A 20,526-nucleotide genomic window follows, 5' to 3' on the forward strand; every position below is an offset into this window, starting at 1 on the left:
TTGATGGGCTGATACCCAAGTATAGTACTGATCGCTCCACTAATGGAGTGGTAATAAGTTTTGGATTTATTCTAAGTTAAACTTGGTGTTTTTATAAGAAAAATGTAACAATATCTATAACACTAAATTAATTATATTAAATCCTGCTATAAGATATTTGTATTGCGTTAGGAATGTTGTTTTATTTTTCCAAAGTTTGAATTATAACAAACCAAAAATGACTTACACCACAAAACGGAATATAGGGATTATATTATTGTTCCTTTCCTTGATAAGTTTATAATTCTTTTCTGTGAGCATTGGAATATTCATGTGAAATTTCTACGTTTAAATCAGGTCTAACTTTAGGTACTCCAAAAACTAAAACTATAGAAGTATATGTCCATGTTAAATGTAGTGCTAGGTCTTTTTCTTTTCCCTACGTTTTAAACTGGGTCTAACTGTAGCTCCCTCCGGCACAACTTCCAGTTATGTAAGACCCTGTTTAATTCCTAAAAACTTTTTCCAAAAACATCACATCGAATCTTTAGACACATGCATGAAGTATTAAATATAGATAAATTAAAAAATAATTACACAGTTAAGGAAGAAATTGCGAGACGAATTTTTTAAGCCTAATTAATCCATGATTAGCCATAAGTGCTACAGTAACCAGCATATGCTAATGACGGATTAATTAACCTCAAAAGATTTGTCTCGCGGTTTCCAGGCGAGTTATGAAACTAATTTTTTCATTCGTGTCCGAAAACCCTTCCGACATCCGATCAAACGTCCGATGTGACATCTAAAAATTTTCTTTTCACTAATTAAACAGGCACTAAGAACCAAACTTGTAGAGAGGAAAAAAAAACATCATATAGGTAGGATCCTATGCTGTAGTAACAACATTAATTTCTACAGTACAATCAATTACTAAACCCGTATGCTGCATAATGGAATAAATATCCCGGCAGTATGCTGCCATATGGCTCGTATTGAAGCGTTGCAGTAAAGTGCTTACAATACGGATCCTCTGTCTATAGTGAGATGGTTCTAACCATGGCATTTATTGCACTATGCTAAACTCGTTGCTTCTTGTTTTTCAATTTCCACTTCATCGTGATAAACTACTTATACGAGTGACATAATGACACACTTATCGTAATAAACAATTTCATCAGACGTTCAAAGAAATTTCACAAGAATGAATTCGCCGTTTTACACAGGAATAGGCAGAACACGACCTTACTTATTTTTAGTTGACAAGGATCTATAAGCAAATGGAGAGCACCCGTTTTCAGGATAAAATTCCATGAATTATCTTTCAACACGTAATTAGCCACGCGTTTTCCTGTGAAGACTGAAGAATATCCACAAACCATAATTCGAGGAGGAATATATTTTTTTCAAAGAAATTCAAGGAGAAAACTTCGTCTTAAAATACTACAACTTAATAGGTTAGGTATAGATTTACTGTTCTAAGATGATTAAATATTATCATACGCCCAGTCTAGAAAACCAAACTCATATAGGATATTAAAGGTTAATTTATTTTAGAGACGGAGAAAATATGAATTTTAGTAGGGCCTGCTCGCCAGCGAGAGAGATGGCAAGATGGCTCACGTCAGAGCAGGTACAATAGCATGCTATAAGCCAGCTGTAAATATATTTTAAGCAGATAAATAAGGAGAGAGAAGGACAGCGGGCTACAGATTTGTAGCCAGCTGTAGCATGGACTTCAAGACGCAGTGTGTGTATAATAGGTGGAACCAGATATTAAAAATGTAATATGTAACTATTGTATGAATGAGCTATTAAATTGGCTATAGATAGATTGGAGTTAGTAGTTGGGTAAACTATTAAACTTGCTCTCACATGCAAAGAATACAGACCTCTTGTCATCATTCCGTGGTGGGAAGCAGACGGCGACGGATGTGCCACTTGACCCCCGACCGAGCTGGCCGTGGGCCCAACCAACCACCGTTCCATTTGCACGAGACCATATCACATCGCCCTGGGGGGCCCACCTCGCCCATCAGATTAGATTAACCCCACGGCCCCGCGCCAAAATTAAACACCGGTTTTATACCACTCACTACCCCACACTGACGGTGACTGGAGTGTGGGCCCAGCCGCTGCCGTGTCATTATTAGGTCACTTAATACAGTAATCACCCGAAAAAAATATTAATTAATTTAATTATACTAGTAAGCAAGACTGGTCTTGTTTACAGGTCAGGAGAGATGGCGCCGCCGCGAAGCAAACTCAGCAGCCAGCATGTCTCACAAGTAACACCCCGACCCTGCGAAAATACTATTTTACCCCTCGTACCATCCATGTGGGTGATATGGCCGTGGGCAGAACGGGTATTACGGCCTCCGAGGTGGAGTTTGGTTCGTGTCGCGTAAATAACTTTCTCGGCGACCAGCGAAGCGAACAGCTCGAGAAAGAAAAAGAAAACGTAGAAAAGTTTTTCGCAGCCGCGGCGGCCAGCCAACCAACCAACCCAACCAGCCAACGCGGATCGCCTCTCGAGCACCAAACCCTACCCGGATCGCCAGCGCAGCCACTCACCAAGCCTTCCCCCCCACCCTGCTTCTGCTGCTCGCGCCGGGATTCTTGGCTCGTCTGCTCTTCGCGGTCGGTGTCGCGCCATCAGCAGCCATGGAGGTGAGCGGTTCTTGGTTTTTTCTTTTCTTGCGCCGCCGCGGCGGCGGCGGCGGTAGGAAGAGGAGTGATCGTGTGAGGGGGTTCGCTGCTTGCAGGGCGAGAGGAGGGCGGTGAGGACGGTGCGGGTGCGGAACATCTCAGATCTGGCAGGGGAGCGGGAGGTGCGGGAGTTCTTCTCCTTCTCCGGCGAAATCGAGCACGTCGACATCAGATGGTGAGGCGCCGCTTTGCCCTTCGATTTCTTTGTTCGGATTGCTAATGGTTGCGCCTCTGCTTTGCTTTAGCAATCAGTAGTGGTATATTTCTTTTTCGTGTTCTCTGAAATCCGCATTGTGATTTTGGGCTTGCAGCGATGGGGTGGCGACGGGGAGGACGGCCTACGTCACGTTCAAGGATCCCAAGGCCCTAGAGATCGCGCTGCTACTGTCGGTATGGCTCTGTGCATTGATTGGCTATGTTTGTGGATGGGACTTTTCGCTATTGGTTGTGGTGGTTACACAATTGGTGTGCCTAATGAATGATTTAGTATTTTAGCATACTGCCATTGTGAATAGTGTAGTTGGTATGTGTAGCTACAAGCCTATTATGGCTTGTTTAGGCGCTGAAGAAGCCAAATTTTTTGTCGGTTGCTATCAATATTGTAGCGTGTAGCGATAAAAAGGAAAATATGTATTATATAAACGGTATTTTGTCGTTATTATAATATGTCACACTTCCTACAGAACTTGTTGGCATGCATGTACATATTAGAGAGCACATAAATGTTTATGTACTAAATATTCAGTTGTGTTCCTTGTGGAGCTCTTTCATATTAGATGGATGACCTAAAAGTAAGTGAGGATCATTATGTGAATCGAAGGCATTTTTGATGCAAAAAAACATTGAATCTTGAGTGCTTTATATTCTTCCTACGATTACACATAACCGTGTGCTTTATGGTTTCATGCACTGGCAAGCAAATGATTGAAAGGCGGTGCTTTCTTCCGTTGTCGGTAAAATCTTAGAAGCCATTGACCATGGATTATAATAAACAAAAACAAAATAGATTTATATTAATGCCTGCTTTGATTGGCATGGAAGTGAGCAGCATATTATATGGTGTTACTACTGTGATCATTTGACTTTGTTATTCTGTTTTGCCATTTAAGAAATCTGCTCCCAGTTATATTTCTTTATGTGCAGCATGTGTGCAAATCTGATAAATGTGCATCAATTTCAACTGAGATTGTCATAATGAAACACAGTGCACAGATAACAATCCAGTGAATCTTCTAATTAGGGTATATTCAGTTTAAATCTCATTACGCTACCTAGGTCTTGCAGCACTGAAAAGAAATAGATGTTTGATAAGCTTCCCCTTTCAGTATGGATTATGGCTTATTATCTTCTAAGTTCCCTTTTTCAGGGAGCAACAATTGTGGATCGGGTTGTCAACATAACCCCTGCTGAAGACTACATCTACATCCCTGTTACTGACCAGGTGCACCATCCAACTAATTTATGTTACCCAAATGTCAGTACTAAATCCTTTGATTCGTCTTTTTCATAGAGACATCTGTTTTGAAAATCATGCAGCAACTTGTGGTCAGTGAGGTGGTCGGTGAGGTGACAAGTACGGCTCCTAATGCAGATTTGGACCAACCTACCGAGGTGTCCTTCATTTCCAGTGTACTCTATTTTATTTTCCCCAGTATAGACCTGTAGCATACTATGAAGTTCCCATGAACCAGGGGAAGTGCGCACTGATAAAGTTTAACCAAAGGAGCATCCCATAACTTGTAGTAGGTGGGTGGTAGGGATGAATCAATCAAGTGCAACAGCATGTGTGACATCTTCCCCTGGCATGACAATTGGGAACCTACGCTTATTTTCTTATACATTTATTTAGTGTATTATGATCGGTGCTGATCAAAAGTATCTCATTGTACCACATAGGCCAATGCCAGCCCCACTACTGGCCGTGTTTATGTCAGCAAGGCTCATGATGTCATGACAACTGTGATTGCAAGGGGTTCAGCAATGCGACAAGATGCTGTGAACAAAGCTAAAGCATTCGATGAGAAACATCAATTGAGGGCAAATGCATCGGCCAAGATCAATTCCTTTGATAAGCGTGTTGGAATTTCAGAGAAGATAAACAGCGGGATAACAGTTGTAAATGAGAAAGTGAAATCTGTAGACCAAAGGCTACATGTTTCTGACAAAACAATGGCTGCTTTGCTGGCTGCAGAGCGCAAGCTAAATGACACTGGCTCTGCTGTGAAAACCAACAGGTCTCTTCTTATCCATGCTTTTGCTTATGTTCAGCCAACAAATTTGTTTGACGTTGTACCAATAACCAATGAACATTTTTTTTTTGTAATGGTTGAGTAGCTTTTAATTTTGATGAAATCTATTACCTTTATAATGCCTAAATTCTTTTAGGAGGAATATATAAGATCTTTTATATACATGAATCTCCAAACACTTTACTGATTTTTTTCCATCTTCCCCTACTTGTAGGTATGTGTCTGCTGGAACAAGCTGGCTAAATGGTGCCTTCAGCAAGGTTGCTAAGGCTGGTCATGTTGCTGGCTCAAGAACAAGAGAGAAGTTCCAAATAGCTGTGTCCAATCTAACAGCGAAAGTAAGTCAATAATAAACTTAACTATCGGTTGCTACTGAGTAAATGAATCAAGACTCTCTATGTAGGCTACAGCTGATAAATACTTTTAGCAACTCTCGAGCTACAGTTCCATTTTCCTCTTTCATTTAGTCAAAATTAATAAATTACCATGAAACAGACCTTCGGTTGCATTGTCATTTATAGGCATCAGGCATGCCTGATAATTTAGGTTTGACTGTTACCGTGCTGCTTCAGTGTGTGCAAAGGATCTCTTTGCATCTACACAATCACATTAATAAACTCTCAAATGACACCATTTCTTTCTGTTAGGGGCTGTGTTATTATATTATCCTGAACGATTAACTTAACATCATATTTTCCTGGATATATTTTACTCAGACTTGATATGTATCACAAGTTCACGATCTTAATAGAAGAATCATCTGTTATAATATCTCAACCCAGAGAAGGAGAGAACAAAGAAGAGTAAATAGGGGCAAACAAGGGTGGGTAATGCTGGAACAGGTTGACTGTTAGCATGGAATCTTAACTAAGAACTTACTGTTGACATATAGTGTGCTGCTAGGTGATGATTTTGTTAACTTTTTGGCCAAACCTAAGTAGCATCGCTGAAGGCAGAACAAAGGCACATAATCCCACCAGGAACAAAATAGCTTCTTGCAAAGTTCGCTCCAAGCCAATTGATATGCATAGCCTTTTCTCACCAGAGGAAATAGTAATTCAAATTGGAAGGGCTATTTATGTAGCTTGCTGGGCTACAATGTTATGTGTGTGTATTTTGCTTCTGAGTTCTCATACTTAAAATTCCATTATTTCTCCATTATGCTGCAACAGGGTCCTGCTGTTGTTGCTTGAGCTGCTGTGGTCCTGGTTTTGGAAGCTCTTCTTCCTGGGGGAAAAGTCGATCATAAAGCATCGTGCAATCACCTTCACTCAGAGTATATCGACAGTGTGGCTTGTAACTGTGTATTTCACTGTTCCCATTTTTTCTTCGGGGAGGTTTTTCCAGTGAGCCATGTCAGATTTGGTACATAGAGGATCTCATGTTTTTGGAACTTTAGAGTCGCCATTCTTTTCTTTGTAGTGTCGATGTTAAATTGATTATAGGTGATAGTGATATTCTGGGCCATATGTTGTTGACTCGGTATGGATTATTGGTTATTGAATGTCTATGCTTGTGCCATGTTTGTTCTTAGCAATTTAACTGTCGGTAATTGGAATGCTCATCCATTGGTAGTGAGTGTTGTTCGTTGGTATGTGTTGGCGTTGCTTGAATTCTTTACTCACAACAGCGACTGGTTGCTTCTGTAGTGGATACTTAGGCGCCCTTTGATTCAAAGGAAATTCATAGGAATTTTAGAGGATTTTATTTCTATAGGAATTTTTCCTATATAGCCCTTTAAATTAAAGGAATGAATCTTATGGAATCCTATGAAATTCCTATGGAATGCCTAATGCCATGCAAATTTTGGAGGAATTCTAACATGAGGTAGAACCTTATGGAAACTTTCCTTTGAGTCTTTATCTCTCCTCTAATTCCTGTGTTTTGCCTGCGGTCCAATCAAACGGTCATTCCTGTGTTTTGCAATCCTCTGTTTTACGCTTACATTTCTATCAAAATCTTACGGTCCAATTTCCAATCAAACGGTCATTTCTCTATTTTACACTTACATTCATATCAAAAATCCTATGTTTTTTCATTTCAGGGGCCCTAAAATATTTATGACTACATTTGGCACGCATCTAAATGTTGCTTACTTAAATCTTGCACTGGGACTTGAAAAATGAGCCGTTTGCCACTTTGCCTGTTTGAAAGTCCCATCGTATGCTCCTATCCCCGTCTTATTAGGGAATTTTTTTACGTGTTCTTGTGACTTACAAAATCAATGTTGAAAAAGGAACTACACTAAAATATCTTAAAATCAATCTCAATATTAAGTTTGAAAAATTAAATTTTAGTTTTTTCTTTGACTTATTTGGGCATCCGATCTATCAATGCAAAAAGAAAAGAAAGGAGGAAATTCATATGATTCTTTTAGGAACTGAACTAAATCCTGCAAAAATTATGTAAATTTACTTCGATTCAGAAATCAAACATGACGCATATGCGTATATCCTGCCGCAATTTCGCAATCCGTAGAACAGAATCTGGACTGGAGGTGGTCCAAAGCATCTATTCTCAGCCTCTCAGGAATCTGCCCGGCTTCCGGGATTCCCCCACCTCAGACCTTTTCTCCCCTCTAATTCCTCTCTCTCTCTCTCTCTCTCTCTCTCTCTCTCTCTCTCTCTCTCTCTCTATATATATATATATATATATATATATATATATATATATATATGAAAATTATATGCTACTACTGAGAGTAACTACTCCCACCTTATCCAGCTCACTAATTCAGAGTTTAGGTGCCGTCCGGTATTTTCGTGGGATACAAACCTTTTTGAATGCATGCTACTTAAATTAGCTAATTAAAAACGAATAATAAATAATTTCAACAAATAAACAATTTAGTTAATTGTTTAAATAAAATAACCAAGCTAAGGACCGGTTATTGGATCATAACCTGACCCATTAAGAGGAGGGAGTAACTACTCCCGTTAGTAGGAAATAGGTGTCATATATATATATATATATAACTCGCTCTCTGCCTCCACTTCGCGCCATTTCCAAATCCATTTCCCTCGCCTCGCCTCGGTCGTGGCCGCGAATGGCGGCGGAGGCGGCGCCGGAGTGGGTGGAGAAGGGGGACAACGCGTGGCCGCTAGCGGCGGTGACGCTGGTGGGGCTGCAGAGTGTGCCGAGGCTGGTGATCCTGTACGGCGACGGCGGCGCGGTGAAGAAGAAGTGGACCGTCAACTCGGCGTTCATGGCGCTCTAGGCTATTTAGATGCTATACTAAGTTTGCCACCATTCACTATATTTTTGTGTCACACTTGTCTTAAGTTGTGGCTTATAAAAAATGAGCCACACCTTAGCTAGCAAAATTGGATTGTGCCATACTTTATTGAGTTGATGACATGTGAGACCTAATAGATAAGAAGGAATCTTACCTCAAGTGTGGCTATGAATCAAACAATAGACTAATTTGGTTAAACTTGTCTAACATAAGGGGTGGCAACCTTTGGCAAACTTTGTGAACAAACCAAACAGCCTCGTACGCCTTCGCCGCGGTGCTCGATCGTCTGCTGGTGCGCCTGGGCCTTCCGCATGTCGTTCGGCGACGAGCTCGCACCCGTTCGTCGGCCGCCCTGACCTCTCCGGCCTCGACCAGGCGGGCTTCCTCTCTCGCCGGGGCTTCGCCGGCGCGTACCACGACTAACTGTTCGATCGCCGCCATGCTTGGCTTGAGTGTGATGGTGATGGAGCCATGCATCATGGACAGGTCGGTCCGAGGACGGAGAAGGACAGGGAGGCGTTCCCGCCGAACAACGTCCTGCTCACGCTCGCCAGAGCGGGGCTGCTGCTGTGGATGGGGTGGACGGGGTTCAACGGCGGCGCGCCGTACGCCGCCAACGTCGACGCGTCGGTCACCGTCGTGAACACGCACCTCTGCACGGCGACGAGCCTCCTGGTGTGGCTCCTCCTCGACAGCTTCGTCTTCGGCCGCCTCTCCGTCATCAGCGCCGTGCAGGGCATGATCACCGGCCTCGTCTGCGTCACCCCGGCGGCCAGGCTGGTGCCGGGCGATGGTGATGGGCGGCTCTCCGTCCGTGGTTCACCATGAAGGTGCTGCACAAGCGGAGCCGCCTCCTGGCGCGCGTCGACGACACGCTCGCCGTGCTCCACACCCACGGCGTCGCCGGCAGCCTCAGCGGCGTCCTGACGGGGCTCCTGCTCCTCGCCGAGCCGCGCTTCGCCAGGCTCTTCTTCGGCGACGACCCGCGCTACGTCGGCCTCGCGTACGCTGTCAGGGACGGCCGCGCCGGCTCGGGGCTCCGGCAGGTCGGCGTGCAGCTGGCCGGGATCGCGTTCGTGGTGGCGCTCAACGTCGCCGTGACGAGCGCCGTGTGCCTGGCCGTCAGGGTGGCCGTGCCGCAGCTCGCCGCCGGCGGCGACGCCATACACGGCGAGGACGCGTACGCGGTGTGGGGCGACGGCGAGACGTACGAGCAGTACTCCGTGCACGGCGGCGGCAGCAACCACGGCGGCTTCCCCATGACGGCCAATCCCGTGGCGTCCAAAGCCGACGAGATGATATGGATATAAGGTGTTTTGTCTTTGGTCATGTTTAGATAATATATTAAACTTAGATAAATTTAAAGTAGTTTAATTTTGTCTAAAGTCAAAACGTCCTATAACCTAAAACGGAGGGAGTATTTGCTAAGGGAAATGCTATAGTAAGGGGATACAGTTACGGGAATTAAATTTGAAATTTTTTTTTTAATATTTTGCGTTTATATACCTGCATAGAAAACATTTGCACAAATATATCTCTCCGCACGACTGGACGCGGCACCAAAACGGTGCTGCGCTTCCATTCCGCGGGACCGACGGTCACGCATGATGGTTGTGCGGCACCGCTCGCTCCCGCAACACAGGAGAGCGGTAGCGTGGTGGAGGGCGGGCGCATACGGGGCTCTGATGCGCGGGACCGAGCCGGTCGCGTGGCGCCATGGCGCGGGACCGTGCTTCCTGAACCGTCCCGTGCATGCGCTCCATGCAAGCATCACCTGTCAAGCACGCACACACGCAGTTGATCCAGTCAAACCCCACAATACATACTCCAGGCACTAGCTTAGCTTACTAATTATTCCATCCTGATCTCCTCAGCTCCATCCATCGATCATTTCCAACCTAATTCCTCTAAGAGAAAGTACAAGCTAGCTGGTTAGTCATATTGTTAATTTTGATCTCAATTATGTCTAGAATTAATCAAGACACAACCTAGCTGCACTGTCTAGCGTGTCGAGGGCGGTTGCGCGGCGCCGATGCGCGGAGGCAGGGCGGTTGCGCGCCGCTGATGCGCGGGACCGAGCCGGTCACGCTGGACCGTGCCGGTCACGCAGCGCCGTGGTGCGGGACCGCCCTCTAGCGAGGGACCGCCGGTCCCGCAGAATGGAAGAGCGGCACAGAGCGGCACTGTCTCAGTCCCACATTCTTAATATACGGAGAAGGTATATTTGTGAAAATATTTTTCATGTATGTATATAAACGTAAAATAGTGAAAAAAAAAGGTATATTTTTAAATTTAATTCTACAGTTACGTAGAATTCCCTATTTGCTAACTGCCAATGAATTATAATGCGCGCAAGTAAACATGGATCATCGTGTGGGAGTGCAGTAACTAAGATAAGCACGCTTAACATGTTCTTTAATTTTGTACTAGCTTTGCTTGGACTTGTGCAAGATTAATTGCTGGAGATTGATTAGTTAGTGCTCCGATTAGCTGGACAAAGTTTTCGACTGCTCAAGTAATTAAACGGGCTGAATGGATAAATGGTGGATATATTATTTATTTTATGACAATATTTAAGGGTATAAACAAATATCCTACGCAACTTATGAATAGAATTTTCTTTTCAAAAAGTTACGGAGCTTGGAAAGCGTGCCCACAATAATTTATAATATGTAGGAAAACAACGTGCTAAGCCTCTTTGGAATGAAAGAATTTGAAGGATTTATGTAGAATTTGGCATAACTCCACATCTTATATCATGCTAATCTAGAATTTGCAAGTTGCATAGCATTGGTTTAAAATATTATTATATATATTATTTTTCTAAATAAGAACAATATGAATAATCCGTATATATGGATTTCTAAAGCTAGGAATACATGCCTTCAAAATATTTTAGTTTGAAATAGGAATACATCCTAAATTCTATGACCATTTTATAAATTTTTTGTGTTCCAGAGGAGCCCATTTTTTTTCATAAAACTCCACAGATTTGGCACATACTACTGTACTACACAATAGGTTTACAACATGAGTTTCATAAGAATGAACCTGGAAATTTTCATAAAGTTCCGTAGATTTGACCCATATGGCCTCCTTTGATTTGATGGAAAATCATATGAATATTTACTAGGATTTCAATGCTAAAGTTTTTTTTTTCTCCTAAATGCCGTTTGGAACAAAGGATTTGACATTATTGAATCCTATAAAGGCTCTTTGGATCGCAGAATTCTAGAACACGAAAATATGAAAAACGAGCGATTGGAATGTCATGGTCCAATGAATCCTCGAGAACATGTTGTCTGGTTGCTTCAAAGGGAAATATCAAAGGAATTTGGAGAGAGCTAACACACAAGTGTGATCTCCATGAGATTAGACTTCATGTTAAAAATCCTCGAAATTACAATGAAATGAGATAACCCAAAAGGAGTTTCAAAGGATTTTTGGTGGCTCAATCCCTATAATCACAATCCTTCAAAATTCCTCAAAATATCATTTGTTCCAAAAGAGAAATTTTTTTCTTGGAATATCTTAATCCATACACGTTAGAGCAAATTTAACATGGATTAAACCTAATGAAAAGTTTCCTTGGTCTTTCTCTTCTTAAAATTTTATGTTTTTCCAGCGGTCTAACCAAACAATCATACTAAAATTATTTATATATATATATATATATATTGCAATTATATGTTTTATCAACTACATACGTTTAAAAAAATCTCTAATAGTGGATTGGTAACATACTAACTTGTTCGATTAATCCTACCCGCAAGAGAAATAAGGAGGATTTGAAAGGCTGTTGTGGAATTATTTCCCCCATATTTATGGTGTAAAATTATTTTTCCTCAGTCTCCTTTAAATCCTTCCTCTTAGGAATTAACGAAAGTATCACGTCTTTTTTAGATGGGATAAAAGCAGGTGCATGCGTGCATTTTTAGCGTGCGCGCTTACATGCTGCGTACATTTGAAAAGAAAAATGATATGAGTTTTGAGATATAATGATAAACAGCCAGTATAACATCATTTAAAAGTTTTTTGGGATAACATTTCAAAGAGTTAAAAAAACACTTAGGCCATATTTGGATAATTGGTTTGGGATATGATTTTCAACCCCTCAAAAGCTAAGTTTCAATCTTGGGCTTATTCGGTTTGTAGGATTTTCAAACCGTAGGAATACAGAAAACGTGTAACATAGGAATGCATGTACAAACCTATGGATTGGAAAACATACGAAAATTTTTATATGGTTGGGTTGCAAACAATCCAAAAGGATTGAAAACATTGGGTTAGAGTGGATTATTTTTTTCCTTTGTTTTCCCCTAAAAGTGGAGGGATAGGAATTTTTTCTTTCATGCATTCCTTTGAAACGAATGATAGTATAGTGCTCATTCCTAAGGATTGAATATTCCTGTAATTTCCCTTTACAAATCCTCTAAAACGAATATGCTAGCCATTTATTCTACTCACTCCATTTCATCATATTCCTCCACTCATTTCTATTTCTCAATCCCAGCTCTCCTAATCCATTATCCAAACACACCATTATAGATAAAGCGTTCCGGTATAGTATTAGAGAAAAGAAAAAAAGGTGATTTTTGAGAGATGTAATAATGATAAACATATGAAGTAACATTACAAAGAGTTAATGCGTTCCGATCCGGTTCTTTCTTAGGATGGCAAGCAGTTCAGTGGATCACATTACACGTCGCCCTGATTTCTCAATCAACAGCCGTTCATTCACCCACCGAACAATCACCAGCCGTTCGATCGCGTTCCTGACGTCCACGGTCAAACTCAAAAACAGAAAAAATCACCGCGGGCGTGCGGGTTTAATTTATCTCCCTCTTACGCCAACGACGATCGAACAGAGATAAGATCGATCTAACCACCCTAACAAACCGTAGATGCAACCGTAATAACAGCCTAACCCCAAGGAATGCGAGATTTATCCGCCCCTGCAATGCGCTATAAATTTACTTCGAACTCACGGTGAAAAAGTAATTAGCATCACCTCCCTCCTTGCTTATCAACACGTACGTTGCGTTTCTTGGCAATGCGTGCTGCACCGACGACGATGTGGCGTTCGCCGGCGGCGCCGGCGTGTCTCCTCGTCGCCGCCGTTCTCCTGTCGGCGGTGGCGGCGGCGACGGCGGGGGAGGAGTACGTGAAGTACAAGGACCCAAAGAAGCCGATCGGCGAGCGCGTCGACGACCTCCTCAGCCGGATGACGCTCGCGGAGAAGATCGGCCAGATGTCGCAGATCGAGCGCGCCAACGCGACCTCCGCCGTTATCGAGAAGTACTTCGTCGGTAAGCCCCTCTCGCCGCCGGCCGCCGCCGCCGTCGCGCGCGTTCGATCGTTGTACACTGACATTGTGTTTTGTTTTGTGTTTGCAAGGGAGCGTGCTGAGCGGCGGCGGGAGCGTGCCGTCGGAGAAGGCGACGGCGAAGGAGTGGCAGCAGATGGTGGCCAAGATGCAGAAGGCGGCGCTCAAGACGCGCCTCGGCATCCCGATCATCTACGGCATCGACGCCGTGCACGGCCACAACAACGTCCACAACGCCACCATCTTCCCCCACAACGTCGGCCTCGGCGCCACCCGCGACCCCAAGCTCGTCAAGCGGATCGGCCAGTCCACCGCCCACGAGGCCCGCGCCACCGGCATCCCCTACACCTTCGCCCCATGCGTCGCCGTAAGCCGCCCAAACCGGACGAACACATCGTTGCCAGTGAAAATTTACGTAATGTTCAAGGTGTTCGACCGATCGATCGCATGTGTGTGTGCAGGTTTGCCGCGACCCGAGATGGGGACGGTGCTACGAGAGCTACAGCGAGGACACGAAGCTGGTGCAGCTGATGACGTCGGCAATGGTGCCCGGGCTGCAGGGCGACGCGCCGGCGAGGTACCCCAAGGGGACGCCGTTCGTGGCGGGGGGGATGAACGTGGCCGGCTGCGCCAAGCACTTCGTCGGCGACGGCGGGACGCGGGACGGCATCAACGAGAACAACACGGTGCTCAGCTTCCACGACCTGATGCGCATCCACATGCCGCCCTACGACGACGCCGTCATCAAGGGCGTCGCCTCCGTCATGATCTCCTACTCCAGCTGGAACGGCGTCAAGATGCACGAGAACCGCTTCCTCATCACCGACATCCTCAAGAACAAGTTGAAATTCAGGGTAACCAATGCTAAAACCTCTCAAATTCTCCTCAAAATTCAACTGAACTTTTAAAAAATGTGCAGGGATTTGTGATCACGGACTGGCAAGCGGTGGACAGGATCACGACGCCGCCGCACAAGCACTACTACCACTCGATCCAGGAGACGATCCACGCGGGCATTGACATGGTGATGATCCCGTACGACTACCCGGAGTTCGTCGCCGACCTGACGACGCAGGTGTCGAACGGGTCGATCAAGCTGGACAGGATCAACGACGCCGTGAGCCGCATCCTCCGCGTCAAGTTCGCCATGGGCCTCTTCGAGAACCCGCTCCCGGACCCGCGCCTCGCCGGCGAGCTCGGCGACAAGGAGCACCGGCAGATCGCGCGCGAGGCCGTGCGCAGGTCGCTCGTCCTGCTCAAGAACGGCAAGCACGGGGAGAAGCCCGTGCTGCCGCTGTCCAAGAAGGCCGACAAGATCCTCGTCGCCGGCAGCCACGCCCACAACCTCGGCTTCCAGTGCGGCGGCTGGACCGTGTCCTGGCAAGGCCAGGGCGGCAACAACGTCACCGCCGGTAAATCAAGCACGATTCCGATCTCGATCGACACTCGCCGTCGCGTTTGCCACTAATGTGAATCGTGATGCAGGGACGACGATCCTGGAGGCGATCAAGGCGGCGGTGGACGAGAGCACGGTGATCGACTACACGGAGCACCCGGACAAGAGCTCGATCGCCGAGAGCGCCAAGGAGTACGACTACGCGGTGGTGGTGGTGGGGGAGGAGCCGTACGCGGAGACGGAGGGGGACAACCTGAACCTGACCATCCCGTCGCCGGGGCCGAAGGTGATCAAGGACGTGTGCGGGCTCGTCAAGTGCGTGGTGGTGCTCGTCTCCGGGCGGCCGCTCGTGGTGGAGCCGTACATCGGCGCCATGGACGCGTTCGTCGCCGCCTGGCTCCCCGGCACGGAGGGCCACGGCGTCGCCGACGTGCTGTTCGGGGATCACGGCTTCACCGGCAAGCTGCCACGTACTTGGTTCAAGTCGGTGGACCAGCTGCCGATGAATTTCGGCGACAAGCATTACAACCCGCTGTTCCCATTTGGGTTCGGACTAACCACCAAGCCAAGCCATAGCCAAAGTTAGAGGTCAAAACATTTTATCTCAATGTGTAGCCAGAGCCGGAGTTAGGGGTTAAACATTGCATCTGATGGACTATTATATTGTTCGGTTAAAAGTAAAATGAGTGTGAGGGTATGGTATTTTAAAAATAAATATTAGTAGGATTTTATTGGTGAGTGATTCTCGTACCATTTTTTTTCTACATTATTCGCTACGCATCTTAAATATTTCCTCCTCCAACTATAAAACCCCCCTCCCTTTCCTTCCCCTCCTCCGTTGCCTCTCCCTCTCCTCCAATGGCGGCGGCGCGGGCCACAGTGGTCGTGTCGGCACGGGCCACGGCGTCGGTTGTGGAGAATGTTCTCGCAAAATCGAGAGGGTAAGTCGTGTGTGCTCGCTCTGCTTCTCGCTTCCCTTACTCATCTGCTAGTGTGCGTTTATATGTGTTGTGTTCTTTTCGTGCGTTGTGTTGTTCATCTGTATTGTGTTCATTCATCTGCGTTGTGTTCATCTTCTTCTTGCTTGCGTTCGCGCGTGTTGTGTGCGTTCGTGCGTGCGTTGTTTGCGTTCATACGTGCGTCGGTGCGTGTGTTTGTGCTGCTCATCGTAGTCTCATGATGATGTGTGCGTGTGTTTCTCCTTATCGTAGCGTGCGTGTGTTTCTCCTCAACGTTCTGCTGCTCATCGCTTCTCTTGCTCGAGTGGACGTCCACCCATTTATTGCATGTCTATCTAAATAGTTATAAAAAAATTGAAAAAATATGAACTAAGATAGATATATTACAACCACAAACATGAAAGTTAAAATTCAACTTCTACAACTTGTAACAAAAATAACAAACAAAACTCAAATTACTATATGTATTTTTACAATTAAATTTGTTATTTTTGTTACAACTTGTAGAAGTTGAATTTGAACTTGTTTGTTTGTGGAGTGATATATTACATATTAATCTATCTTGTCAATTTTTTTGAAAATTTTTCGTAACCATCTACTTGACATGCAATAAACGGGTGGATGTTCACTCGAGCTATTAGAATCCATCTCCCTTGCGTGTGCGGGAAGTGTTTGTGTGCTTGTTGCAACCGTTGCAGACGCTATTCCGATTTAGTTGGTGTGCATCGTGTTCATGTGCTTGTTGCAAACGCTTTTCACTCTAGTTGGATTTAGTTGGTGTGCGTGTGCGGGTAGTGTTTGTGTGCTTGTTGCAACCGTTGCAGACGCAGTTCCGATTTAGTTGGTGTGCATCGTGTTTGTGTGCTTGCTGCAAAATATGTTTCAATTCCAATCATGTTTCATCTAATATTTTTTTGGATTTTGTCAGTTGTTTGACAAATCATTTAAAAAACTAACCGAGCTCTTAAAACAAAAGATGCGCAATATAAAAGACAAAGATATGATTGGAAAAATCACTAACACATGAGACATTCTGACCCGCTGTTTCAATTCCATTTTTGTTCTATGTTTCAATCAGTTCATCTAATATTTTCTTGGATTTTGTATATTTTTTGACAGATCATTTGAAAAACTAATCGAGCTCTTAAAGCAAAAGATACACAATGTAAAGGGCCCGCTGGATGCAAACGTTGTTTCAATTCTATGGTTCAATCAGTTAGTATCTAATATTTTCTTGGATTTTGTCTATTGTTTGACATATCATTTCAAAAACTAACCAAGCTCTAAAAAAAAAGATACGCAATGTAAAGGGCGAAGATGTAATTGGAAAAACCACTTACTTATGAGACATTCTGACCCACTGGATGAATTTCGGAAAACACGTCAACGACACCACCGACAAGACTTCCGTCGTCGCTAACCCCCACCCCGTCATCCACACCTTGCAAAAATCACTCACTTATGAGATATTCTGACCCGCTGGATAAATTTTGGAGAACACGTCAACGACACCACCGACAAGACTTTCGTTGTCGCCGACCCTTCCCCTGGATGAATTTTGGAGGATACGCTGGTTACATCGGCAGCAGAGGAGGCGCGGGCAGTGGTCCCACTTGGGCAGCGGTCCCACTTGTCCTCATGTGAGCGGTGGCGGTGTCTGCTGTTTGCGGGAAGAAGCACGGGCAGCGGAGACGGCGGTCCGGCGGGAGGAGGCGCTGGCAGCGGTCCCACTAGTCCTCCTGTGAGTAGCGACGCCGGCGACGGCTATAAAGGTGCTCAGGCAGTGAGAGTCAAGCATTTGAGACAACCCCACTTGGCATATCATTCTTTCCTTTTATTTTTTTGCGTGGACCTTTATTGGATAGATCTTGATACTAATATGTTTCTTCTGTTTTTTCAGACAAAAGGAGGGTCGTGGTTAACTAGAAGTTTTGATGGTCGTCCAGTGAAAAAATAAAAGTTGAGAAAAATTCACGGTTAGGAAAGTAGTGTGGCACATGAGCAGTACTACTTTTTCTAAATTGTATTTATACTCGAATTTTTATTTTATTTTATTTTCTAATTTCGGATTTTATTTTATTTTTTATTTTGAATATTAGTTAATCTCGTATTGGGTTCTTATATGGACTCTTCTTTCAATATTGCTTATTTTTAATTTCGAATTTCAGTTATTTTTAAATTCTATCTCTAGTTGGACTCTCATTTTATTTTTCTCCAATTAATGTGGTAATTTCTAGCTCCTACAGTGAACGTGGTGCCTCCTTTCAAAACTGATATAATAGATAGAAGATTGAGGTCTGCAGAGCTTTTTAAACTCGGTTTACATCGGTTTTAAATATTGAGGAGACTTATACCGGTTCTAAGGTTAAGGTTAAGGGATGTTGCGATACAACCAGGAGCTGACATAAGAAACAAAATAGATTTATTCTTAAAAAAAGAACGGAGTGAGCTTTTTTCTCAAGATTTATTCCAAATTTTTGCTTAATAATTTTGGGTTTACTATATATTCTATAGTTATATGAGTAGTACCGAGTAGGCGTAGGATATTTAAAGAAGGGAAATGAATGTAAATTTGTTGTTATAGATTTATTTTTTGCTTAATAATTTTGGGTTTTTATATATTTTAGAGTTATAGGAGTAGTGCCGTGTAGGCGTGGTATATTTATAGAAAGCAAAGGAGTAGAAGTTCATGTGGCTGGAAAGGGAAGATAGTTTTGGAAGCCTCTAGAATCCATATGTGATATTTTTCTCTAGTATAAATTTATGATTTTTCTTTAAAGAATGAGGTGCCAAGTGGGCCAATCAAAAACTAGCAAAATAAATTGTATTTATACTCGAACTCTTATTTTCTTTTTTTCCTTTTTGCTAATTTTGGATTTTATTTTATTTTTTTATTTCGAATATTAATTAATCTCGTATTGGGTTCTTAGTTAACTAAGTTTTCAAATCACTGACTCAGACTCTTCTTTCAATAGTGCTTATTTTTAATTCCGAATTTTAGTTATTTTTAAATTGTATCTCTAGTTAGACTCTTATTTTCTTTTTCTCCGATTAACGTGGGAATTTCTAGCTCCCACAGCGAACGTGGTGACTCCTTTCAAAGCTGTCTTAATATAATAACTAGCATGGTGGCCCGCGCAGATTGCGCGGCTAGCATCTTTATATTTTTTCTCATATAATAGCTTAAATATTTTCACATTTTATTATTAAAATATATTAAAATGGTAACATAATTTTAAATTCTTGGTTGAACTAACAAACGTGTGATATTTTTAATGTATTGTATATACGTGATAATTATTTATAAATTGTATTTGTATATGGACTCAAGACTCATATTTCAGTATTCCTTATTTTTCTAAATTTCGAATTTCCTTTATTCATAAGTTCTATTCCTATATGGATTCTAGACTACTCTTCCAATATTCATTTTTCTTAGCTTTGAATTTTAGTTATTTATAAATAGTATTTATATATGGACTCTAAACTCTTCTTTCAATATTTCTTTTTTAAAAAACTTTGAATTTCAATTATTGGTAAATTGTATTCCTATATTGACTGTAGACATTTTTTCCAATATTTCTTTTTTTAAAAATTTCAGTAATTTATAAATTGTATTCCTATATGGACTCTTTTTTCCCAATATTCCTTATTTGTTAATTTCGAATTTCAGTTATTTATAAATTGTATTTCTAGGGTCTCATCTTTTCGCTTATGCTTATCAGCCAAAATTTGAATTTTAACCTATTTTGAGGTTTTTTTCATCGAAGTTTATTTTCAGCTTTTACTTTTAGATCGCTAAGAACATGTATATAAAAGTTTTATTCACAAATTACTTTTCATTTGTAAATGTGTCGTTTCGAAACGATGGCTCCACTATATGGACGCTAGACTCTTCTCCCAAATCTTTCTTATTTTTTCAATTTTTAATTTTTGTAATTATAAATTCAACTTCTATATGGAGTCTAAACTCTACTTTTAGTTTTCTTTTTTTTAGATTCGACATTCAGCTAGTTCTAAATTCCTGTCTGGACTGTAGACTTTTTTTTCCAATATTTCTACTTTTCTAATTCCCAAGCTGTTATTTCTAATTGTATTTCTATATAGACTCTGAATTCATTTTTCAATATTTTGTTTTTTTTAATTTCGAATTTAAGTTATTTATAAATTGTATTCCTATATGGACTCTAGACTTTTTTTTTTCTAATATTTCTTATTTTAAATTCCGAATTTTAGTTATTGATAAATTGTATTTATATATGGACTCTAGACTTCTCTCCCAATCTTGGTTTTTTTTCATTTTCAATTTTAGTTATTTCTAAATTATATTTCTATATGGACTCTAACTTCTACTTTTAGTTTTCCTATTTTTTAATTAATTCTAAATTGTATACTTGAGTGGACTCTAGTCTCCTCTTTCAATATTCCTTATTTTTAATTCTGAATTTAGCTGTTTTTAAATTGTATTCCTATATGGACTCTACTTTTTAGTTATTTATAAATCATATTTATATATGGACTCTAAACTTTTCTCCCAATCTTGTTTTTTTTTCATTTTAAATTTTAGTTATTTCTAAATTACATTTTTATATGGACTCTAACTTCTACTTTTAGTTTTCCTATTTTTTTAATTCCGAATTTCAGTTAATTCTAAATTGTATACTTGTATGGAC

The 20,526-nt window shown here is 42.4% G+C and overlaps 3 protein-coding genes across 3 annotated transcripts; all 3 read left to right on the top strand.

Moving 5' to 3' along the window:
* Positions 1–2,415: 2,415 nt before the first annotated feature.
* Positions 2,416–6,474, top strand: LOC127767210 (binding partner of ACD11 1). The gene is made up of 8 exons (XM_052292473.1): positions 2,416–2,649; positions 2,745–2,863; positions 3,000–3,078; positions 4,055–4,129; positions 4,225–4,299; positions 4,585–4,922; positions 5,152–5,275; positions 6,110–6,474. The coding sequence occupies exons 1-8, from the start codon at positions 2,644–2,646 to the stop codon at positions 6,128–6,130; spliced, it is 837 nt and encodes a 278-aa protein (XP_052148433.1). The 5' UTR covers positions 2,416–2,643; the 3' UTR covers positions 6,131–6,474.
* A 1,509-nt stretch (positions 6,475–7,983) lies between these two features.
* LOC127767209 (putative ammonium transporter 4 member 1) lies at positions 7,984–9,613 on the top strand. Its single transcript, XM_052292471.1, has 3 exons — positions 7,984–8,109; positions 8,659–8,952; positions 9,003–9,613. Exons 1-3 carry the CDS (start codon positions 7,984–7,986, stop codon positions 9,480–9,482), a joined length of 900 nt encoding a protein of 299 aa, XP_052148431.1. The 3' UTR covers positions 9,483–9,613.
* A 3,547-nt stretch (positions 9,614–13,160) lies between these two features.
* Positions 13,161–15,632, top strand: LOC127767208 (uncharacterized). The gene is made up of 5 exons (XM_052292470.1): positions 13,161–13,481; positions 13,570–13,865; positions 13,960–14,352; positions 14,418–14,910; positions 14,984–15,632. The coding sequence occupies exons 1-5, from the start codon at positions 13,226–13,228 to the stop codon at positions 15,478–15,480; spliced, it is 1,935 nt and encodes a 644-aa protein (XP_052148430.1). The 5' UTR covers positions 13,161–13,225; the 3' UTR covers positions 15,481–15,632.
* Positions 15,633–20,526: the final 4,894 nt, after the last annotated feature.

This window comes from Oryza glaberrima, chromosome 3, assembly GCF_000147395.1.
Source record: "Oryza glaberrima chromosome 3, OglaRS2, whole genome shotgun sequence".
NCBI classification, from domain to species: domain Eukaryota; kingdom Viridiplantae; phylum Streptophyta; class Magnoliopsida; order Poales; family Poaceae; genus Oryza; species Oryza glaberrima.

What these genes read in the sequence shown, in the direction of transcription:
- LOC127767210 (XM_052292473.1), top strand. An exon ending in AGATCGCGCTGCTACTGTCG is followed by an intron (nt 3,079 to 4,054) that starts GTATGGCTCTGT and finishes TCCCTTTTTCAG; the next exon opens with GGAGCAACAATTGTGGATCG. An exon ending in ATTTGGACCAACCTACCGAG is followed by an intron (nt 4,300 to 4,584) that starts GTGTCCTTCATT and finishes TGTACCACATAG; the next exon opens with GCCAATGCCAGCCCCACTAC.
- LOC127767209 (XM_052292471.1), top strand. Translation starts at nt 7,984, where the DNA reads ATGGCGGCGGAGGCGGCGCCGGAGTGGGTGGAGAAGGGGGACAACGCG. An exon ending in TGTACGGCGACGGCGGCGCG is followed by an intron (nt 8,110 to 8,658) that starts GTGAAGAAGAAG and finishes CATCATGGACAG; the next exon opens with GTCGGTCCGAGGACGGAGAA. An exon ending in TCACCCCGGCGGCCAGGCTG is followed by an intron (nt 8,953 to 9,002) that starts GTGCCGGGCGAT and finishes TTCACCATGAAG; the next exon opens with GTGCTGCACAAGCGGAGCCG.
- LOC127767208 (XM_052292470.1), top strand. Translation starts at nt 13,226, where the DNA reads ATGCGTGCTGCACCGACGACGATGTGGCGTTCGCCGGCGGCGCCGGCG. An exon ending in AGAACAAGTTGAAATTCAGG is followed by an intron (nt 14,353 to 14,417) that starts GTAACCAATGCT and finishes AAAAATGTGCAG; the next exon opens with GGATTTGTGATCACGGACTG. An exon ending in CGGCAACAACGTCACCGCCG is followed by an intron (nt 14,911 to 14,983) that starts GTAAATCAAGCA and finishes ATCGTGATGCAG; the next exon opens with GGACGACGATCCTGGAGGCG.